The following is an 18,158-nucleotide window of genomic DNA, read 5'->3' on the forward strand; positions in this document are numbered from 1 at the left end:
ACGCGTCATGTGCCTTTTGAAGCTTAAAAAGCGCGCCATGTGCCTTTTGAAGCTTAAAAAACGTGCCGTGTGCCTTTTGAAGCTTAAAAAACGTGCCGTGTGCCTTTTGAAGCTTAAAAAAACGCGCCATGTGCCTTTTGAAGCTTCAAAAAACGCGCCATGTGCCTTTTGAAGCTTCAAAAAACGCGCCTTTGCCGTTTGAAGCTCCAAAAAACGCGCCATGTGCCTTTTGAAGCTTAAAAAAACGCGCCTGTGCCTTTTGAAGCTTAAAAAAACGCGCTATGTACCTTTTGAAGCTTAAAAAAACGCGCCATGTGCCTTTTGAAGCTTAAAAAAACGCGCCATGTACCTTTTGAAGCTTCAAAAAACGCGCCGTGTACCTTTTGAAGCTTAAAAAAACGCGCCATGTGCCTTTTGAAGCTTCAAAAAACGCGCCTATGCCATTTGAAGCTCCAAAAAACGCGCCATGTGCCTTTTGAAGCTCCAAAAAACGCGCCATGTGCCTTTTGAAGCTTCAAAAAACGTTCCATGTGCCTTTTGAAGCTTCAAAAAACGCGCCTATGCCGTTTGAAGCTCCAAAAAACGCGTCATGTGCCTTTTGAAGCTTAAAAAAACGCGTCATGTGCCTTTTGAAGCTTAAAAAGCGCGCCATGTGCCTTTTGAAGCTTAAAAAACGTGCCGTGTGCCTTTTGAAGCTTAAAAAAACGCGCCATGTGCCTTTTGAAGCTTCAAAAAACGCGCCGTGTACCTTTTGAAGCTTAAAAAAACGCGCCATGTGCATTTTGAACCTTCGAAAAACGCGCCATGTGCCTTTTGAAGCTTAAAAAAACGCGCCATGTGCCTTTTGAAGCTTAAAAAAACGCGCCATGTGCCTTTTGAAGCTTCAAAAAACCTTATTATTATTAATAATCCTTCAATTAACGATACATTTAACGAATAATTCGTCCTTTTACGTTATTTTCCCAATAATAATAACGAGGAGGGTCCTTTGTTGATATTTGATTTGATAGAAATTTGGCGAGCGTAAAGGGTTAACAAAACAACCCTTCGACAAGTGCCGTAGTGCCGTAGACCGTTCGGGGTGATAGCAGCCGACCCACTTAAATTCTATTATATCAAAAAGGGGTAAATTATCGATAACTTCGACGAATCCCTTTTTCGAAAAGTGTAGATCAACAAAGGGATGAATAGAAAATAAAAAGTGCGTGTGTTTAGTGTGTACTAAACACCGAGGAATGTTGAACAACAACGACACAGCTTTCCGGTATGAAATAGATCGGGTTTCTTAAAAAAAATATAGCGGCGAATCGATAAGGGTTTTTTATTCTCGATTTTTATTGTTAAATTATTATTGAAATCGTCAAATACGGCACGGAAATTTTAATACCTCCCGTTTCTCGTATTACATTAATCAATAAATCATGCGTTTAACCGAGAAAAAAAATATTTTTTTACTAAAAATCGTTTTTATTAATCGATGAAATCCCATTCGAAAAAATACTATCGTTCCAAGGTTTGTATAACTTTTCGATGTCGTGTTTGTACAAAAATTTGTCTTTTACCTCAAAATATGTTTTAATTTTAGCAATTGCTACTATATTTGAGTCACTAAAGGTCAGATCTGGACTATATGTTGATTAAAAAACTAATTCTCTCGATTTAATCATCGATTTATTAATCGATGGTAAAATAGTGATTTTTTCTTCGATGTTTTTAATCGATTTTTACATTCAAACAATCCAAAAACTCTATTTAGTATTCTCTATTGATTGTGACTCCTTTTTGGACATAATTGATGAATAATATTCCTGATATACTGAATCCAGCTGATTCAGAGGCTTGGAACCTGGTCCACCGGCTGTAGTTCACTCAGATTATGATCGTTTTGATTCCGGAATGAAGTGATGGATACGTGTTTCATCCGTTATCAAATATCGAAGCAAAAAATTTGATTTATTACGTGTAAACATGGTAAAAAACTACTTTGAATCATCATGTTGACTAAGAGCGTGGTTACTGTCAAATTTGGTTTCTTCTAACTGGTTACGGTGATTGCAAAATCCAAAATTTGCATTATACGGATGTTACTGTATATGTTTTTGAACTTTTTTCAGTGATATTGTCCAACTCTTCTTCTTTTCCCACTTTTTAACCTCAAAAAAAACTTTTTTGTTCAATAGTTTCCATATTGAGCTTCGACGCGGTTCGTGGTAATCTCTATCATCTCCAACTACGACCAGAACTTTTCCAACTGCCGGAAATTCTTTTCTAAAGAAGACCCGATGCACCAAGACTGGAAAACAGAAATCCTGGACATTAAATTTGAACTGCAGGTAAGTAAATACTCGAATACAACGGTTTTAACTAGACCAAATTCGTTTCTTTGGTAATAACGAACAATTTCGTCAAAGTTGAATCATCCAAGGAGGTTTCTTTCCCGATACCAAGTGCAGTGGTAGCTTCTGGAAGGTCTCCTAAAGAAATAACCTCTGTAATCATGGATAGTTGAGGTAAAATCTGGAAAAACGTCTACATCTGCTCGATTTTTGGTTATCCTCAAATGGGAACCAAAAAATTATCCCTTGAACTTTCCCTAGTTCCAAATTCTATTTAGTTTTTCCTTCTTGGCGTCTACATCAACAAGGAAATGAAGATTTACAGCGGTTTCGAGCGATCTAGGTAAAAATCTTCTAAACCTGGTGGTTTTAAAATCTTTCCAAGGATTAGAATTGATGACAACCGTTTGGTTGGTACATTTTTGACTGTTTGACAAGTTTGACAGCGAACGGAAATCGGAAGTGTCCTAGAAAATTCGAAACAATTGGCAACCGTGGTATGTATTTTCAGTTTTCCTGATTTCGCTGCGTAAATTTCTCGTATAAATAATTTGTTTTTGCTATTTTTAAACAAAATTTGACATGTTTTACGTTTTTATTTCCAATTAATAAACGAATTCATTTATTTAATCACACTTTTAATGGAAAAAAAATCTGCCATCTGCTTGTTTACACCTTCCGACTTGTCCGAACAAGTTGACGATACCAACAAAAGCTACGTTGCATATTTTTCGATTTCTTCAACTTAACATCGCAAACAGGATAATAGAAAATGACTCGAGGTATATCCTTTTAAGTAAGGTTGACCTGCTTTACGTTTTTTTCAAGTTTTATTGAATAGATGGCGTCTACAAGCTCTAACTTGTTAGATATATCGAAAAATGTATATACCGGGACGTTTTAACGGTGACATTTGACACTTTTAGATATAAAACGAAATGATTTCGAGTCCACAAGTTGGAGAAATCGATTCTTAACTGGAATTCGAATGCGACAACTTTGTAATGTAATTAATGAGTCGATTAAACGTTATTAACTTCGATTTTTTGATAAGGATTAATTTTTATATTTATATCTTGTTGGTTATTTTCTTCTACAACTTTTAACCTTTTTGTCTTTAGCTTGTGGTGTATTTTTGTACCAACGGAATCCCGTTGGATCATATCGAATACTAGATTTCGATTTTTCCCTCTATTCACTTCACTATTTACTAAAAATTAGTTAATTGGGAATTATTAGTTGTGGAATGTGTTTAATAATCGATTAGGACGATGTTTAATTTTTATTTGTAGGGTTGTTGTTGTTGTTTATTAATTTAAAAACACTTAGGGGATGAATAATAATTGGTGTGTGCTGGATAAATTCGTAATTGAAGTGCAGCTGCAAAAACATCGTTTTTCTTGAAAGAATTCCGCATCCTTTTCTTGAAATCCTTTCAAAAGGATTGTTATGTGTGTATAGAGTATAAAATTTTGCACAAAAATGTTCATTTAACCGAAAAAATCAGGTAAAAATTCCGTAAATATCGAAAACGACCGCTACAACCAAATCCGAAAAGGGAGAAGGAAAAAAAATCGAACGTAAAATGGGTTGAAATCCCTGCCTCAAATATAGGAGCAAATCTTTTTTACCTAACCTTTTGGAAAGGATTTTCTTTTCCAAAAACGAAAAGAGACTTTTTCAAATTGGGAAAACTGATTTCCGGTATCAATTGACTTAAAAACGATTTAAATTAGTTTAAATTCGACAAAAAATTGTTTTTCTAGACTCAATTTGGGGAAAAACGGTTTTTCCTACTTCCAAAACTGAAATTATTTTGAAAAATGACTTTCCAATTTTAGTTGGATTGAAAATTGATGGTTCAAGTTCAATTTCATTGGGAAAAAACTTTTCCAGACACGTTTTGGAAAGGATTTTCTTTTCCAAAAACGAAAAGAGACTTTGTCAAATTGGGAAAACTGATTTCCAGTATCAATTGGCTTGAAAACGACTTAAATTAGTTCAAATTCGACAGAAAATTATTTTTTTAGACTCGATCTGGGAAAAAACGGTTTTTCCTACCTCCAAAACTGAAATTATTTTGAAAAATGACTTTCCAATTTTAGTTGGATTAAAAATTGATGGTTCAAGTTCAATTTCATTGGGAAATAACTTTTCCAGACACGTTTTGGAAAGGATTTTCTTTTCCAAAAACGAAAAGAGACTTTGTCAAATTGGGAAAACTGATTTCCGGTATCAATTGACTTAAAAACGACTTAAATTAGTTCAAATTCGACAGAAAATTATTTTTTTAGACTCGATCTGGGAAAAAACGGTTTTTCCCACTTCCAAAACTGAGTTTATTTTGAAAAATGACTTTCCAATTTCAGTTGGATTGAAAATTGATGGTTCAAGTTCAATTTCATTGGGAAAAAACTTTTCCAGACACGTTTTGGAAAGGATTTTCTTTTCCAAAAACGAAAAGAGACTTTGTCAAATTGGGAAAACTGATTTCCGGTATCAATTGGCTTGAAAACGACTTAAATTAGTTCAAATTCGACAGAAAATTATTTTTCTAGACTCGATTTGGGAAAAAACAGTTTTTCCCACTTTTAAAACTGAGTTTATTTTGAAAAATGACTTTCCAATTTTAGTTGGATTAAAAATTGATGGTTCAAGTTCAATTTCATTGGGAAATAACTTTTCCAGACACGTTTTGGAAAGGATTTCATTTTCCAAAAACGAAAAGAGACTTTTTCAAATTGGGAAAACTGATTTCCGGTATCAATTGACTTAAAAACGACTTAAATTAGTTCAAATTCGACAGAAAATTATTTTTTTAGACTCAATTTGGGGAAAAAACGGTTTTTCCCACTTCCAAAACTGAGTTTATTTTGAAAAATGACTTTCCAATTTTAGTTGGATTAAAAATTGATGGTTCAAGTTCAATTTCATTGGGAAATAACTTTTCCAGACACGTTTTGGAAAGGATTTCATTTTCCAAAAACGAAAAGAGACTTTTTCAAATTGGGAAAACTGATTTCCGGTATCAATTGACTTAAAAACGACTTAAATTAGTTCAAATTCGACAGAAAATTATTTTTTTAGACTCAATTTGGGGAAAAAACGGTTTTTCCCACTTCCAAAACTGAGTTTATTTTGAAAAATGACTTTCCAATTTTAGTTGGATTAAAAATTGATGGTTCAAGTTCAATTTCATTGGGAAATAACTTTTCCAGACACGTTTTGGAAAGGATTTCATTTTCCAAAAACGAAAAGAGACTTTTTCAAATTGGGAAAACTGATTTCCGGTATCAATTGACTTAAAAACGACTTAAATTAGTTCAAATTCGACAGAAAATTATTTTTTTAGACTCAATTTGGGGAAAAAACGGTTTTTCCCACTTCCAAAACTGAGTTTATTTTGAAAAATGACTTTCCAATTTTAGTTGGATTAAAAATTGATGGTTCAAGTTCAATTTCATTGGGAAATAACTTTTCCAGACACGTTTTGGAAAGGATTTCATTTTCCAAAAACGAAAAGAGACTTTTTCAAATTGGGAAAACTGATTTCCGGTATCAATTGACTTAAAAACGACTTAAATTAGTTCAAATTCGACAGAAAATTATTTTTCTAGACTCGATTTGGGAAAAAACAGTTTTTCCTACTTCCAAAACTGAAATTATTTTGAAAAATGACTTTCAAATTTCAGTTGGATTAAAAATTGATGGTTCAAGTTCAATTTCATTGGGAAAAAACTTTTCCAGACACGTTTTGGAAAGGATTTCACTGAGTGAATTCTAGTATCAATAAAAATTCCGTAAATATCGAAATCGACCGCCAAAACCAAACCCGAAAAGGGAGAAGGAAAAAAAAATCGAACGTAAAATGGGTTGAAATCCCTGCCTCAAATATAGGAGCAAATCTTTTTTACCTAACCTTTTGGAAAGGATTTTATTTTCCAAAAACGAAAAGAGACTTTGTCAAATTGGGAAAACAGATTTCCGGTATCAATTGGCTTGAAAACGACTTAAATTAGTTCAAATTCGACAGAAAATTATTTTTTTAGACTCGATCTGGGAAAAAACGGTTTTTCCTACCTCCAAAACTGAAATTATTTTGAAAAATGACTTTCCAATTTCAGTCGGATTAAAAATTGATGGTTCAAGTTCAATTTCATTGGGAAAAAACTTTTCCAGACACGTTTTGGAAAGGATTTTCTTTTCCAAAAACGAAAAGAGACTTTGTCAAATTGGGAAAACAGATTTCCGGTATCAATTGGCTTGAAAACGACTTAAATTAGTTCAAATTCGACAGAAAATTATTTTTTTAGACTCGATCTGGGAAAAAACGGTTTTTCCTACCTCCAAAACTGAAATTATTTTGAAAAATGACTTTCCAATTTTAGTTGGATTAAAAATTGATGGTTCAAGTTCAATTTCATTGGGAAATAACTTTTCCAGACACGTTTTGGAAAGGATTTTCTTTTCCAAAAACGAAAAGAGACTTTGTCAAATTGGGAAAACAGATTTCCGGTATCAATTGGCTTGAAAACGACTTAAATTAGTTCAAATTCGACAGAAAATTATTTTTCTAGACTCGATTTGGGAAAAAACAGTTTTTCCCACTTTTAAAACTGAGTTTATTTTGAAAAATGACTTTCCAATTTTAGTTGGATTAAAAATTGATAGTTCAAGTTCAATTTTATTATAAAATAACTTTTCCAGACACGTTTTGGAAAGGATTTCACTGAGTGAATTCTAGTATCAATAAAAATTCCGTAAATATCGAAATCGACCGCCAAAACCAAACCCGAAAAGGGAGAAGGAAAAAAAAATCGAACGTAAAATGGGTTAAAATCCCTCCCTCGCATATAGGAGCAAATCTTTTTTAAACACCCTTACATAAACCATCTGCTTTTTATTAAAATCGTGGGAACTAAGTATACGACGCGATTCTCACGGACCTAACACCCTACACATACAATTTCCATCTCTGTCTCGCTTTCTAAAAACTACATACGTGCGACGATGTTCGAACTTCGAGAAACACCTGTCCTTATACTCGATTTTCATTTGTCGAGGGTGGAACCCCTCTAAGGGTCCGTGACGTCGCAGGCTCGGCGCTATAAAAACCCGAACGACGCACCGAAATTTCATTCGCTATTTCGAACACGTTACAGTTAAAATGAGTTTCTACGATAACGAAATCTTCAATAATTCCGTCAACGACAACAAAGTCAACGACAAAAAATCCAAATCGACGCTACATCAAATCAAGAAATTGATCAAGTGCGTCTTGAAGACAAACAACTTGAAGAAAAACACGTACGCGAAAAATCCGCGGCCGAATTGTTGTTTCGACGAAGAGATCGCCGATAATTTGGCGAACGAGATTTTGGAAAACGAGATTTTCGAAGATATCGATAGTTGCGAAGAATACGCCGCCGTGGAGGTGTACGAAGACGGGGAAACTAATTTACTGCCTGTCGTTCGAGGTCAGAGATATATTCCCGTACATTTCGTCAGAACGGACGCCGGGACTTTCTTCTGGACGTCGATCGCTACGCCAGACGCCGATATCTGCTGCCGAGGGGATAAGAACGCCATCTGCAATTACCAGGTACCTCAAAGGCAAGTACCTTGCGACAGATGGGCCCAAGCCTGATCGCTCGACGTTTTTCCGGAAAATGGTTCTGTCTGTGATGTCCCAGTGCCTTTTGAAAGACTTATTTGTGATGGTATTTGCTCAATTTTACGACTGATGTCGAATGTGATATAATTTTTTCCTTTTTTTTTTTAAACAGATTCTATAATTGTGATAAAAGCTTTAATTTTTTTTTGTATCTTTGTATAATCATGTCTTCCATTTTTATGTAATAAATAAATTTATTTTAAGATTATTTGTTTCGTTTTTTTTTTTTATTTATAATTCAAACATTCACGCAGCAAAAACAAGTTTTTGAAATCTTGAAATTTGGGTAGTTTTACCTTTATCTACCCTCGCAGGTAAAAATTCTTAATGTGGACGTATTTTTGGTTACCTGTTTTTCGAAATGGTATTTCGAATGAGTAAAGGGTGGGTTTTACGTGCTTACAAATATTTATTATTCATTAGAACTTTCTAATATACAGGAGGCTTCGATTAAACTAAATTTCTTAGAAACATTTAGTAGAAATCGATCCAAGTGAATGTAGTGAATTAATTTTTGGCTATAATTAATTGACCACATAAAAAATTGACCTAACCTAACTATTATTAAGGTTAGATTAATAAATTGATGGATATACGAGGGTTGCTCTTTAAGTTTTGAGGTAGATAGATATTTGAGTGTGTTGGAATCGATTGTCGAAGATTTTTTTTCGATTTAGGTACTTTCAAATCATGAAAACGACTTGGACAGTTTCAAATTCAACAGAAAATTACTCAATTTGATTTTCCTACGTGCAAAAGTGAGTTTATTTTGAAAAATGATGGTTCAATATCAATTTTTTTTAAGAAATCTCTTTTCCAGACATTTTTTGGAAAGGATTTTATTTTCCAAATACGAAAAGAGACTTTTTCAAATTAGGAAAACTGATTTCCGGTATCAATTGACTTAAAAACGATTTAAATTAGTTTAAATTCGACAAAAAATTGTTTTTCTAGACTCAATTTGGGGAAAAACGGTTTTTCCTACTTCCAAAACTGAAATTATTTTGAAAAATGACTTTCCAATTTTAGTTGGATTAAAAATTGATGGTTCAAGTTCAATTTTATTATAAAATAACTTTTCCAGACACGTTTTGGAAAGGATTTTATTTTCCAAATACGAAAAGAGACTTTTTCAAATTGGGAAAACTGATTTCCGGTATCAATTGACTTAAAAACGATTTAAATTAGTTTAAATTCGACAAAAAATTGTTTTTCTAGACTCAATTTGGGGAAAAACAGTTTTTCCCACCTCCAAAACTGAAATTATTTTGAAAAATGACTTTCCAATTTTAGTTGGATTAAAAATTGATGGTTCAAATTCAATTTCATTGGGAAATAACTTTTCCAGACATTTTTTGGAAAGGATTTCATTTTCCAAATACGAAAAGAGACTTTTTCAAATTAGGAAAACTGATTTCCGGTATCAATTGACTTAAAAACGATTTAAATTAGTTTAAATTCGACAAAAAATTGTTTTTCTAGACTCAATTTAGGGAAAAACAGTTTTTCCCTCTCCCAAAACTGAAATTATTTTGAAAAATGACTTTTCAATTTTAGTTGAATTAAAAATTGATGGTTCAAATTCAATTTCATTGGGAAATAACTTTTCCAGACATTTTTTGGAAAGGATTTCATTTTCCAAATACGAAAAGAGACTTTTTCAAATTGGGAAAACTGATTTCCAGTATCAATCGGCTTGAAAACGACTTAAATTAGTTCAAATTCGACAGAAAATTATTTTTCTATACTCAATTTGGAAAAAAACGGTTTTTCCCACCTCCAAAACTGAGTTTATTTTGAAAAATGACTTTCCAATTTTAGTTGTATTAAAAATTGATGGTTCAAGTTCAATTTTATTATAAAATAACTTTTCCAGACACGTTTTGGAAAGGATTTTATTTTCCAAATACGAAAATAGACTTTTTCAAATCTTGAAAACCGACTTTCAGTATCAATTGGCTTGAAAACGACTTTAACTAGTTGAAATTCAGAAAAAATGACTATTCCATATATGATTTATAATAAAGTGGCTTTCCCAATTTAATTTTCTTCAAGAAATAGCTTCCCTCAATCCTCCAACTTCTATCATACCAAAAGGAAGCTTCCTTCACCTATTTACAATACCAAAGAATCTTCGAGAAGTATAATTTACCATCAATCAACATCAACTACCAATCGATGCATTTAAACTAATACATAGCAATAAATATCGTTTAATAAAATAATATTTATCTTTAAAACGATATATTTCAAAACAAAAATATCAAATTGACGTTAAATATTCCAAGTACTGTCCTTTCCCGCATTCCAAACACGTCACACTCCTTTGACATGCGACAACGGTCCTAATTCAACATTCCGCATACCGGTGGATCGCATGTGTTGCATGTGCATCAAGTGTGCAGTACATTACCACCCCTAAAATGCCATCCACCTGCTTTCCCCTTGCCGTAAACAATAACCAACACACACCTCTTCAACCGTGGCCTAACCATCAACCACCCTCATGTGCAAGTAAAATCCATACAGAGTGTGGGAAAGTTTCGACTAATATGCCACGGAATTTTTTTTTCGGGGTCGCTTTAAGGGTAGATCAAATATGTGGGTTGGCCGAATATCAGGTTGCAGCTTTTATAGGACCGTAATCAACATTTTTTAATACTAAACTATATTCATATGAAATTAACTCTTAAAATTAATAAAATACGTCACAATAAACGATTCTCGATCTTTCCCTTATCCGCCGTATAATCCCGATATTGTACCTAGTGATTTTTATTTATCAATATCCAAAAATTTTCTTTCCGCGCGCGTAAATTTCCTTCTGAAAGGTAGTTAAAGCGAGTTAGATGGAAATTAGCAATAAAATTGTAAATTATTAACTCGCAACATCATAACACGCTCAAATTTCCCGCCTATAATCATCTACCAATAAAAAAAAAGTCCATTATAATTAATACCGTGCCGAATATCTTCAAATTGATTATGTCTTTTTAGTTTTAATAGGAAATTACCGCCTTTAGAACACTCGTAAATTGATGTAATTATGGAAAATTGCAATGCAATCACCTTTCCTTTTCTATTTCCGCTTCTCTTATATAATTATATATCTGCTACTTCATTTTTAAGTTTAATACAAAACAACCACAAGATCAGATTGATTACAAGACGTGACCGAATCGGAAAAAATAAATTATACATCGGAAAAGAAAAGAAATATCGAAGGGAGTAATCACTTTAATCAGGTATCAAAGAAATGTCAAGCTGAGCAATCACTTTAATCAAGAATCAAAGAAATATCGAACTGAGCAATCACTTTAATCATGAATCAAAGATATATTTGAAATGAGCAATCACTTTGATCAAGAATCAAAGAAATATTCGAACTGAGCAATCACTTTAATCAAAAACCAAAGAAATATCGAACTGAGCAATCACTTTAATCATGAATCAAAGAAATATTCGAAATGAGCAATCACTTTGATCAAGAATCAAAGAAATATTCGAACTGAGCAATCACTTTAATCATGAATCAAAGATATATTTGAAATGAGCAATCACTTTGATCAAGAATCAAAGAAATATTCGAACTGAGCAATCACTTTAATCATGAATCAAAGATATATTTGAAATGAGCAATCACTTTGATCAAGAATCAAAGAAATATTCGAACTGAGCAATCACTTTAATCAAAAACCAAAGAAATATCGAACTGAGCAATCACTTTAATCATGAATCAAAGAAATATTCGAAATGAGCAATCACTTTAATCATGAATCAAAGAAATATTCGAACTGAGCAATAACTTTAATCAAAAACCAAAGAAATATCGAACTGAGCAATCACTTTAATCATGAATCAAAGAAATATTCGAAATGAGCAATCACTTTAATCAAAAATCAAAGAAATATCGAACTGAGCAATCACTTTAATCATGAATCAAAGATATATTCGAAATGAGCAATCACTTTAATCAAAAACCAAAGAAATATCGAACTGAGCAATCACTTTAATCATGAATCAAAGATATATTTGAAATGAGCAATCACTTTGATCAAGAATCAAAGAAATATTCGAAATGAGCAATCACTTTAATCAAAAACCAAAGAAATATCGAACTGAGCAATCACTTTAATCATGAATCAAAGAAATATTCGAAATGAGCAATCACTTTAATCAAAAACCAAAGAAATATCGAACTGAGCAATCACTTTAATCATGAATCAAAGATATATTTGAAATGAGCAATCACTTTGATCAAGAATCAAAGAAATATCGAGCTGAGCAATCACTTTAATCAAAAATCAAAAAAATATCGAGCTGAGCAATCACTTTACTCATGAATCAAAGAAATATCGAGTTGATAATCACTTTAATCATGAATCAAAGATATATTCAAAATGAGCAATCACTTTACTCAAGAATTAAAGAAATATCGAAGGGAGTTATCACTTTAATCAGGTGTCAAAGAAATGTCAATTTATCATTAACAGTGATACATTTTTATAATAACCAATAAAAACTATATTCTGTCAAAAAAGTCGAAATAATTTTCAAGTATGTTTGAATAGCAATATTTTTCGCGGGTTTTTGGATGACCTTAATAAATCCAGGACGTGTCATTAGATGTCACGTTTATTAAGTTTGAACTTCTCTTTAATAATTGAGAACAAATTAAAAGATCAAAGAGCACTGTCCAAAATTCTAAACGTCAACCAACAGTCCTAAAGTTGGTCAAAGATTACCACGTTCCAGAAGTTTATTTACAAAGTTTTACAGCTCTTGATCTTGCCCCGGGGCTCCACGAAATCAAAATAGATCATCTTCATTTCAGCTAGAACGACCATTCAGTCAAGTTTTTTTGAAAAATGGCTCAAATCAAAAACAGAACGGAGGCTTTTTATGGCGACCCGTGTCATAACCAACAATTAAAAATTTGCTGGAGACTGGAAGAAATTGATCAAAGGTTACCAAACATTCATCAATCTTTGTGTCTACTACAGTTTGAGAAAATATCTTCCATCAGTTTACGGACGTGGAAGCAACAAAAATTAATTTATCTACCTGTTTCTTTTTCTCTGTCCGTATCTAATCATTTACATCCTGTCCAATATAGGTACGATGGCTATTAGGGTACGCCCACCTTACTTAGCGTCTTTTATGGGTCTTTTTTTACACTTTGGTCTCCAGTGACGGAGCCAAAAGGTTTTTTTACAAACAAACAGTCCTTGTGGACAACTTTTAACCAAATTTTTCAGTTGATCTAATTTTTAACTACATACGAAAACGATTCTCATTGGTTCTCAGTTATAAAGTCATAGGTTTAATAAGAACAATGATGATGACGAGGTTATCGTTGCTGGTAATGTACGGTGTGCTGTTATAATACAGCTCTTATTTATAAATAAAGTATTTCTAATATATACGTATGTATATTGTGTTTATACGGTGGCGGTGATACTAAAATGTTTAAACTACTTACGAAATGTTTGAATTTTCAATATTATTTCTTTCTATAAATATTGATCAAAGAATTATGATACAAACGATCCAAAACTATTTTTTTCTCAAAATTATTATGGTTTTCATCCCCACAATTGTTTATACTAACATTTAGAATCTGATACGGGCTTATACTAACACAGAAACAAGAAAAAAATAATTTTTTGTATTTGGAGATTTATATTTGTAAATAAAAGTCGAACTATTTCAAAAATATTTGTTCCAATGTATATATTTGAGATAGAAGTGATAGATTTAAAATTCGGCGAATTCGCGCGACGTTTTTAACATTTTTCAAGTTATTTAAGTAAATTAGTTTAAGTTAAGTGTATAGTGTGTAAATAAATAAGGAAAACGTTAGATTATTTATAAACTAGCATGACTGTCAGTTTTAATCTTTAATAAGGAAGTTTTTTTTCAAATAAAAATTGATATATAATATTGCCGAGTCACAAAATTCGATTTAATCAAATTCGCAATAACAATTATACTTCCAATTGAAAGTTTTAATAAAAAATAATTGACAAAGTATATTATTACAGCCCATTGCAAGAAAATTCCATATTTTTTGAGTTCTAGTATTTATTATACGATAGACTTAAAATTCGGCGAATTCGCGCGACCTTTTTAACATTTTTTACGTATAAAAACTTTTTATTACAGCGGGTCTATTTATTTATTTATTTCGTTTCTTTTTTTTCCAGAATTTCTTAGAATTCTATTTGTGGTGTATAAATAAGTGTATCGCGGAAATTATTTAAGTAAATTAGTTCAAGTTAAGTGTATAGTGTGTAAATAAATACGAAAAACGTTAGATTATTTATAAACTAGCATGACTGTCAGTTTTAATCTTCAATAAGGAAGTTTTTTTCAAATAAAAATTGATATATAATATTCGCAATAACAATTATAGTTCCAATTAAAAGTTTTAATGAAAAATAACATTCTATTTTAATAATTTTTGTTGTGTAAGTCCCTTGGGAAAAAAAAGAATGGTTACTACCTTGGTTGCCGTGGTCGTGCACGTGAATTGCCTTAGGCTACTAATAAACGATCGGAGCTAGGCCTACTGAGATAATCTACGGTACTTCATGGTACTCGTATCGGACGTTGGGCACCGATGGGGACAGGGGACTGAAGTACCCTTTTGCCGAAATTAATGGCTTCGACTCGAACAATGTATTGATGTCAAATGCCTTTTGCATTTTTAAGATACGGTAGCCGTGAATTTTTCAATGAGGTAAAATGTTTTTCAATCGGTACCCCCATTTACCGAATAAAATAAATAAAAATTGGGGGGCTTTAGATCAAAATTTTGGAAAGTATCTTTTCGAACGGGTTTTTAATAGTTTTATCATATTATTAAAATGTTGGCGTTTCTATTTAACTTCAGTATAAATCGTTTCACATCTGGCTTCGTAAAAAATAAAAAAAAAATCGTAAAATTTTTCATTTTCAACCCATAATTTTATTCGCATTATTCCAATCTTATCTCGAAGCAAATCAAAATGTCATACAAAACGATGAAATTAATAATAATGGTTGTCGTGTTCAGAGACGTATTTTATCAATTTTTATTATATATTTATTGATTTATAATTGAAAATATACAAGGTAGTACACAAATTCAATAATAAAAACTATCGCAATAACATCCAAATTTAAATAACTCTTTCAATATCAATTGCAGATTATAAAAACTGAATAGACGAGTAAAATGTAAGGGCGTTTGGTTTAAACAGTGTACCAGACGTGTACTGCGCCCTATTTGTACCCCATTCGTTTTGTTTTTCGGTAAAACGAAATTACAACGCTAAAACCATTAAAGAAAATAAATTTTCTTCTTTGGTAACATAAACAACACAATTTTTCCAAATATCTTAGCTTTCTTTAAGAGTTTTACAACTTGTAATCTGAGAAAAGTATGACTCTGTTATTTATACAGCTTGTCTCACTAAGCCACGCCACTGTTTATCCCAGACTATCTATTATATTTCGAAGAAATCGCGTACATACGCCTTCCGACAGCTTCTAACACAATTTACTATTTTCTGATTTAATTATTAGTGTCAGCTTTATTATGAGGGGTTTATATGAATGAATATTTATTCTTTTGGTAAAAAAATTAACGTATCAATGTCTTCATGGATAGGATAAGCCTCCACGTGTTTTTCGTATGCAGTACTGCGTGAATCTTTCTCCGAGTCTTGCTCGGGGATATCTCAGACCTGTCTTAAGGCTTTTTCTGAGTGTCCCGGAGACTCGCAGCCTTTCCAAGTGTTTCTCTTTGGACTGGAACTAGTTATTAACCAAAATTTGTTTCGATTGAAGTTTGATGGTGATGTTGGAGTGTGAAGAAGTGCGCGGAATGATCACGAACACGACGTTGGTGCTCTAGTAAACATAACCTCAAAATTGAAGTATATAACCTAATTTTATTGGTAGTTTTTGATATATTATGAACTTGGTTTAGTGTATGGAAGGTGTAGAGGGGTTTATATCTCCTCCAGGTGTTTTCCTGTATGCAATACTCCGTGGATTTTTCTCAAAGTTTTGGAGATGTGTCTGATTTAGAGATTTCTGTAAATTCCAAAGGACGATAGTGAATTTGTGGCTACGTTTCTGTACGCGACGAAATGATTATTCAAGCACTTTCTCCTTGATCTTGTTTTTTACACAACCCCGACGATTACCTGTAATTACCGATTGAAAGCGTATCCTTGTAACGAGGGTAATATTTACCGTGGAAAATTTGTAATAATGAAGAATCAATTGGGCGTTCGTATATTCAATTAAAAGTGATTTATAATTTGAGCCAGACTAATAAAAATACAGGTGATCGGTCCTTTTATGGTCTTCGAATCAGATAAAAAACGATTATTTAATAATACCTCGTATTTAGTGAAAATTTGTTGTTAATAATAATACAATAATTGCGAAAGGAAAGTGGTATAGCAGATAAATGAAGAGATTACTTGATAAGCCGTCAAAAAATACTTAAAATTAAATTGTCTAAATGGAAAAACTTCATTTGGATCTTTTGGTAAGAGCGAGGTTTATTAAATTCATTTATTTATGGAAAATTGAGAAAAATTCTGGAATATTTGATATATGAAATGAAATGAAATGAAAAATAAACTTTTATGTCAATCCAAAAAAAATTTGACATGACTGTATGAAAAATTCGATATTTCCTAAACTATTCGAGATATCGATTCATTTTTGACACAAATCCATCGAATAAACTTGTGTCTAAGTGACTTTTTATATAAAAAATGACATGACTGTATAAAAAATTCGATATTTTCGAAACTTTTCGAGATATCGATTCATTTTTGACACGATCAATCGAATAAACTTGAGTCTAAGTGACTTTTTATATAAAAAATGACATGACTGTATAAAAAATTCGATATTTTCGAAACTTTTCGAGATATCGATTCATTTTTGACACGATCAATCGAATAAACTTGAGTCTAAGTGACTTTTTATATAAAAAAATGACATGACTGTATAAAAAATTCGATATTTCCTAAACTATTCGAGATATCGATTCATTTTTGACACAAATCCATCGAATAAACTTGTGTCTAAGTGATTCCTACATTACCATATTTGTGAGAATTATACAGGGTACAATTGAATTTTTATTTTTTTTTTTTTCGAAAAATAACACCATATTAATTTATATCATGTGCGTTAATGCAATGGCAACGTTGTAATATAATAAAATCGAAAAAAAAAAAAACGTTAATAATACCATAAAAAAATACAATAACTCTTTCTTGATTATACATAACTAGTTATAAAACATTAAGTTAGAAATTAGTAAAGTTCAGATTCTGCTAAATTGCAAAAATGATGTTTGAGCTGCTTATAAACACAGTTTTGACTTTTTCGTAGGTCCCAATACTATAAACCAGAATGTTTACTTTTAAAACAAGCCTTGTAGATTATTATCACTATTATAATCAATTTAAATAATATAATCATTTATTAAAAACCTAATTTAGAGATCTAGAAACATTTCTGGCGCAGTCAATAGGATTTCCAAATTTAATAGGAAAGAAATCGGTGTTTAGACGTTTTCGAAGTCAAAAAATCGTGAATATTATCCATTGAGGCCAAATACAATTTTTGTCACAACGTTTAACGTCGAAAATTAAGACTAAAACACCTCAACTTTGCAAAAAAAAGCATCCATATCATTTGAATAAGGAAATTTAGTATTTAAACTGCATATCAGAGTTTTAAACTGTGTTAAAATTGTTAAAAAACGACTTGCGTACCAATTTAACCTCTTATCAAGTGTCTTATTGTACGAGGATGGTTCAAAAAGTACAGCATACTGAACAGAACCGGACTTAAAAACTGTTTATTCATAATAAAGTTCCCACTTTCCCCTACATCTTATTGTTCGCTTTTGAATCAAACCTTGTAGATTTTTTTCACTATTATTCACTAATTTAGAGATCTAGATACATTTCTGGCGCAGTCAATAGGATTTCCAGATTTAATAGGAAAGAAATCGGTGTTTAGAGTCAAAAAATCGTGAATATTATCCATTGAGGACAAATACAATTTTTGTCACAACGTTTAACGTCGAAAATTAAGACTAAAACACCTCAACTTTGCAAAAAATGCAT

The 18,158-nt window shown here is 31.8% G+C and overlaps 1 protein-coding gene across 1 annotated transcript; it reads left to right on the top strand.

Moving 5' to 3' along the window:
• Window positions 1-7,503: 7,503 nt before the first annotated feature.
• On the top strand, window positions 7,504-8,252 carry LOC130899464 (enhancer of split malpha protein-like). Its single transcript, XM_057809415.1, has one exon. The coding sequence runs from the start codon at window positions 7,504-7,506 to the stop codon at window positions 7,981-7,983; it is 480 nt and encodes a 159-aa protein (XP_057665398.1). The 3' UTR covers window positions 7,984-8,252.
• Window positions 8,253-18,158: the final 9,906 nt, after the last annotated feature.

This window comes from Diorhabda carinulata, chromosome 11 (genome assembly GCF_026250575.1).
Source record: "Diorhabda carinulata isolate Delta chromosome 11, icDioCari1.1, whole genome shotgun sequence".
Taxonomy (NCBI): domain Eukaryota; kingdom Metazoa; phylum Arthropoda; class Insecta; order Coleoptera; family Chrysomelidae; genus Diorhabda; species Diorhabda carinulata.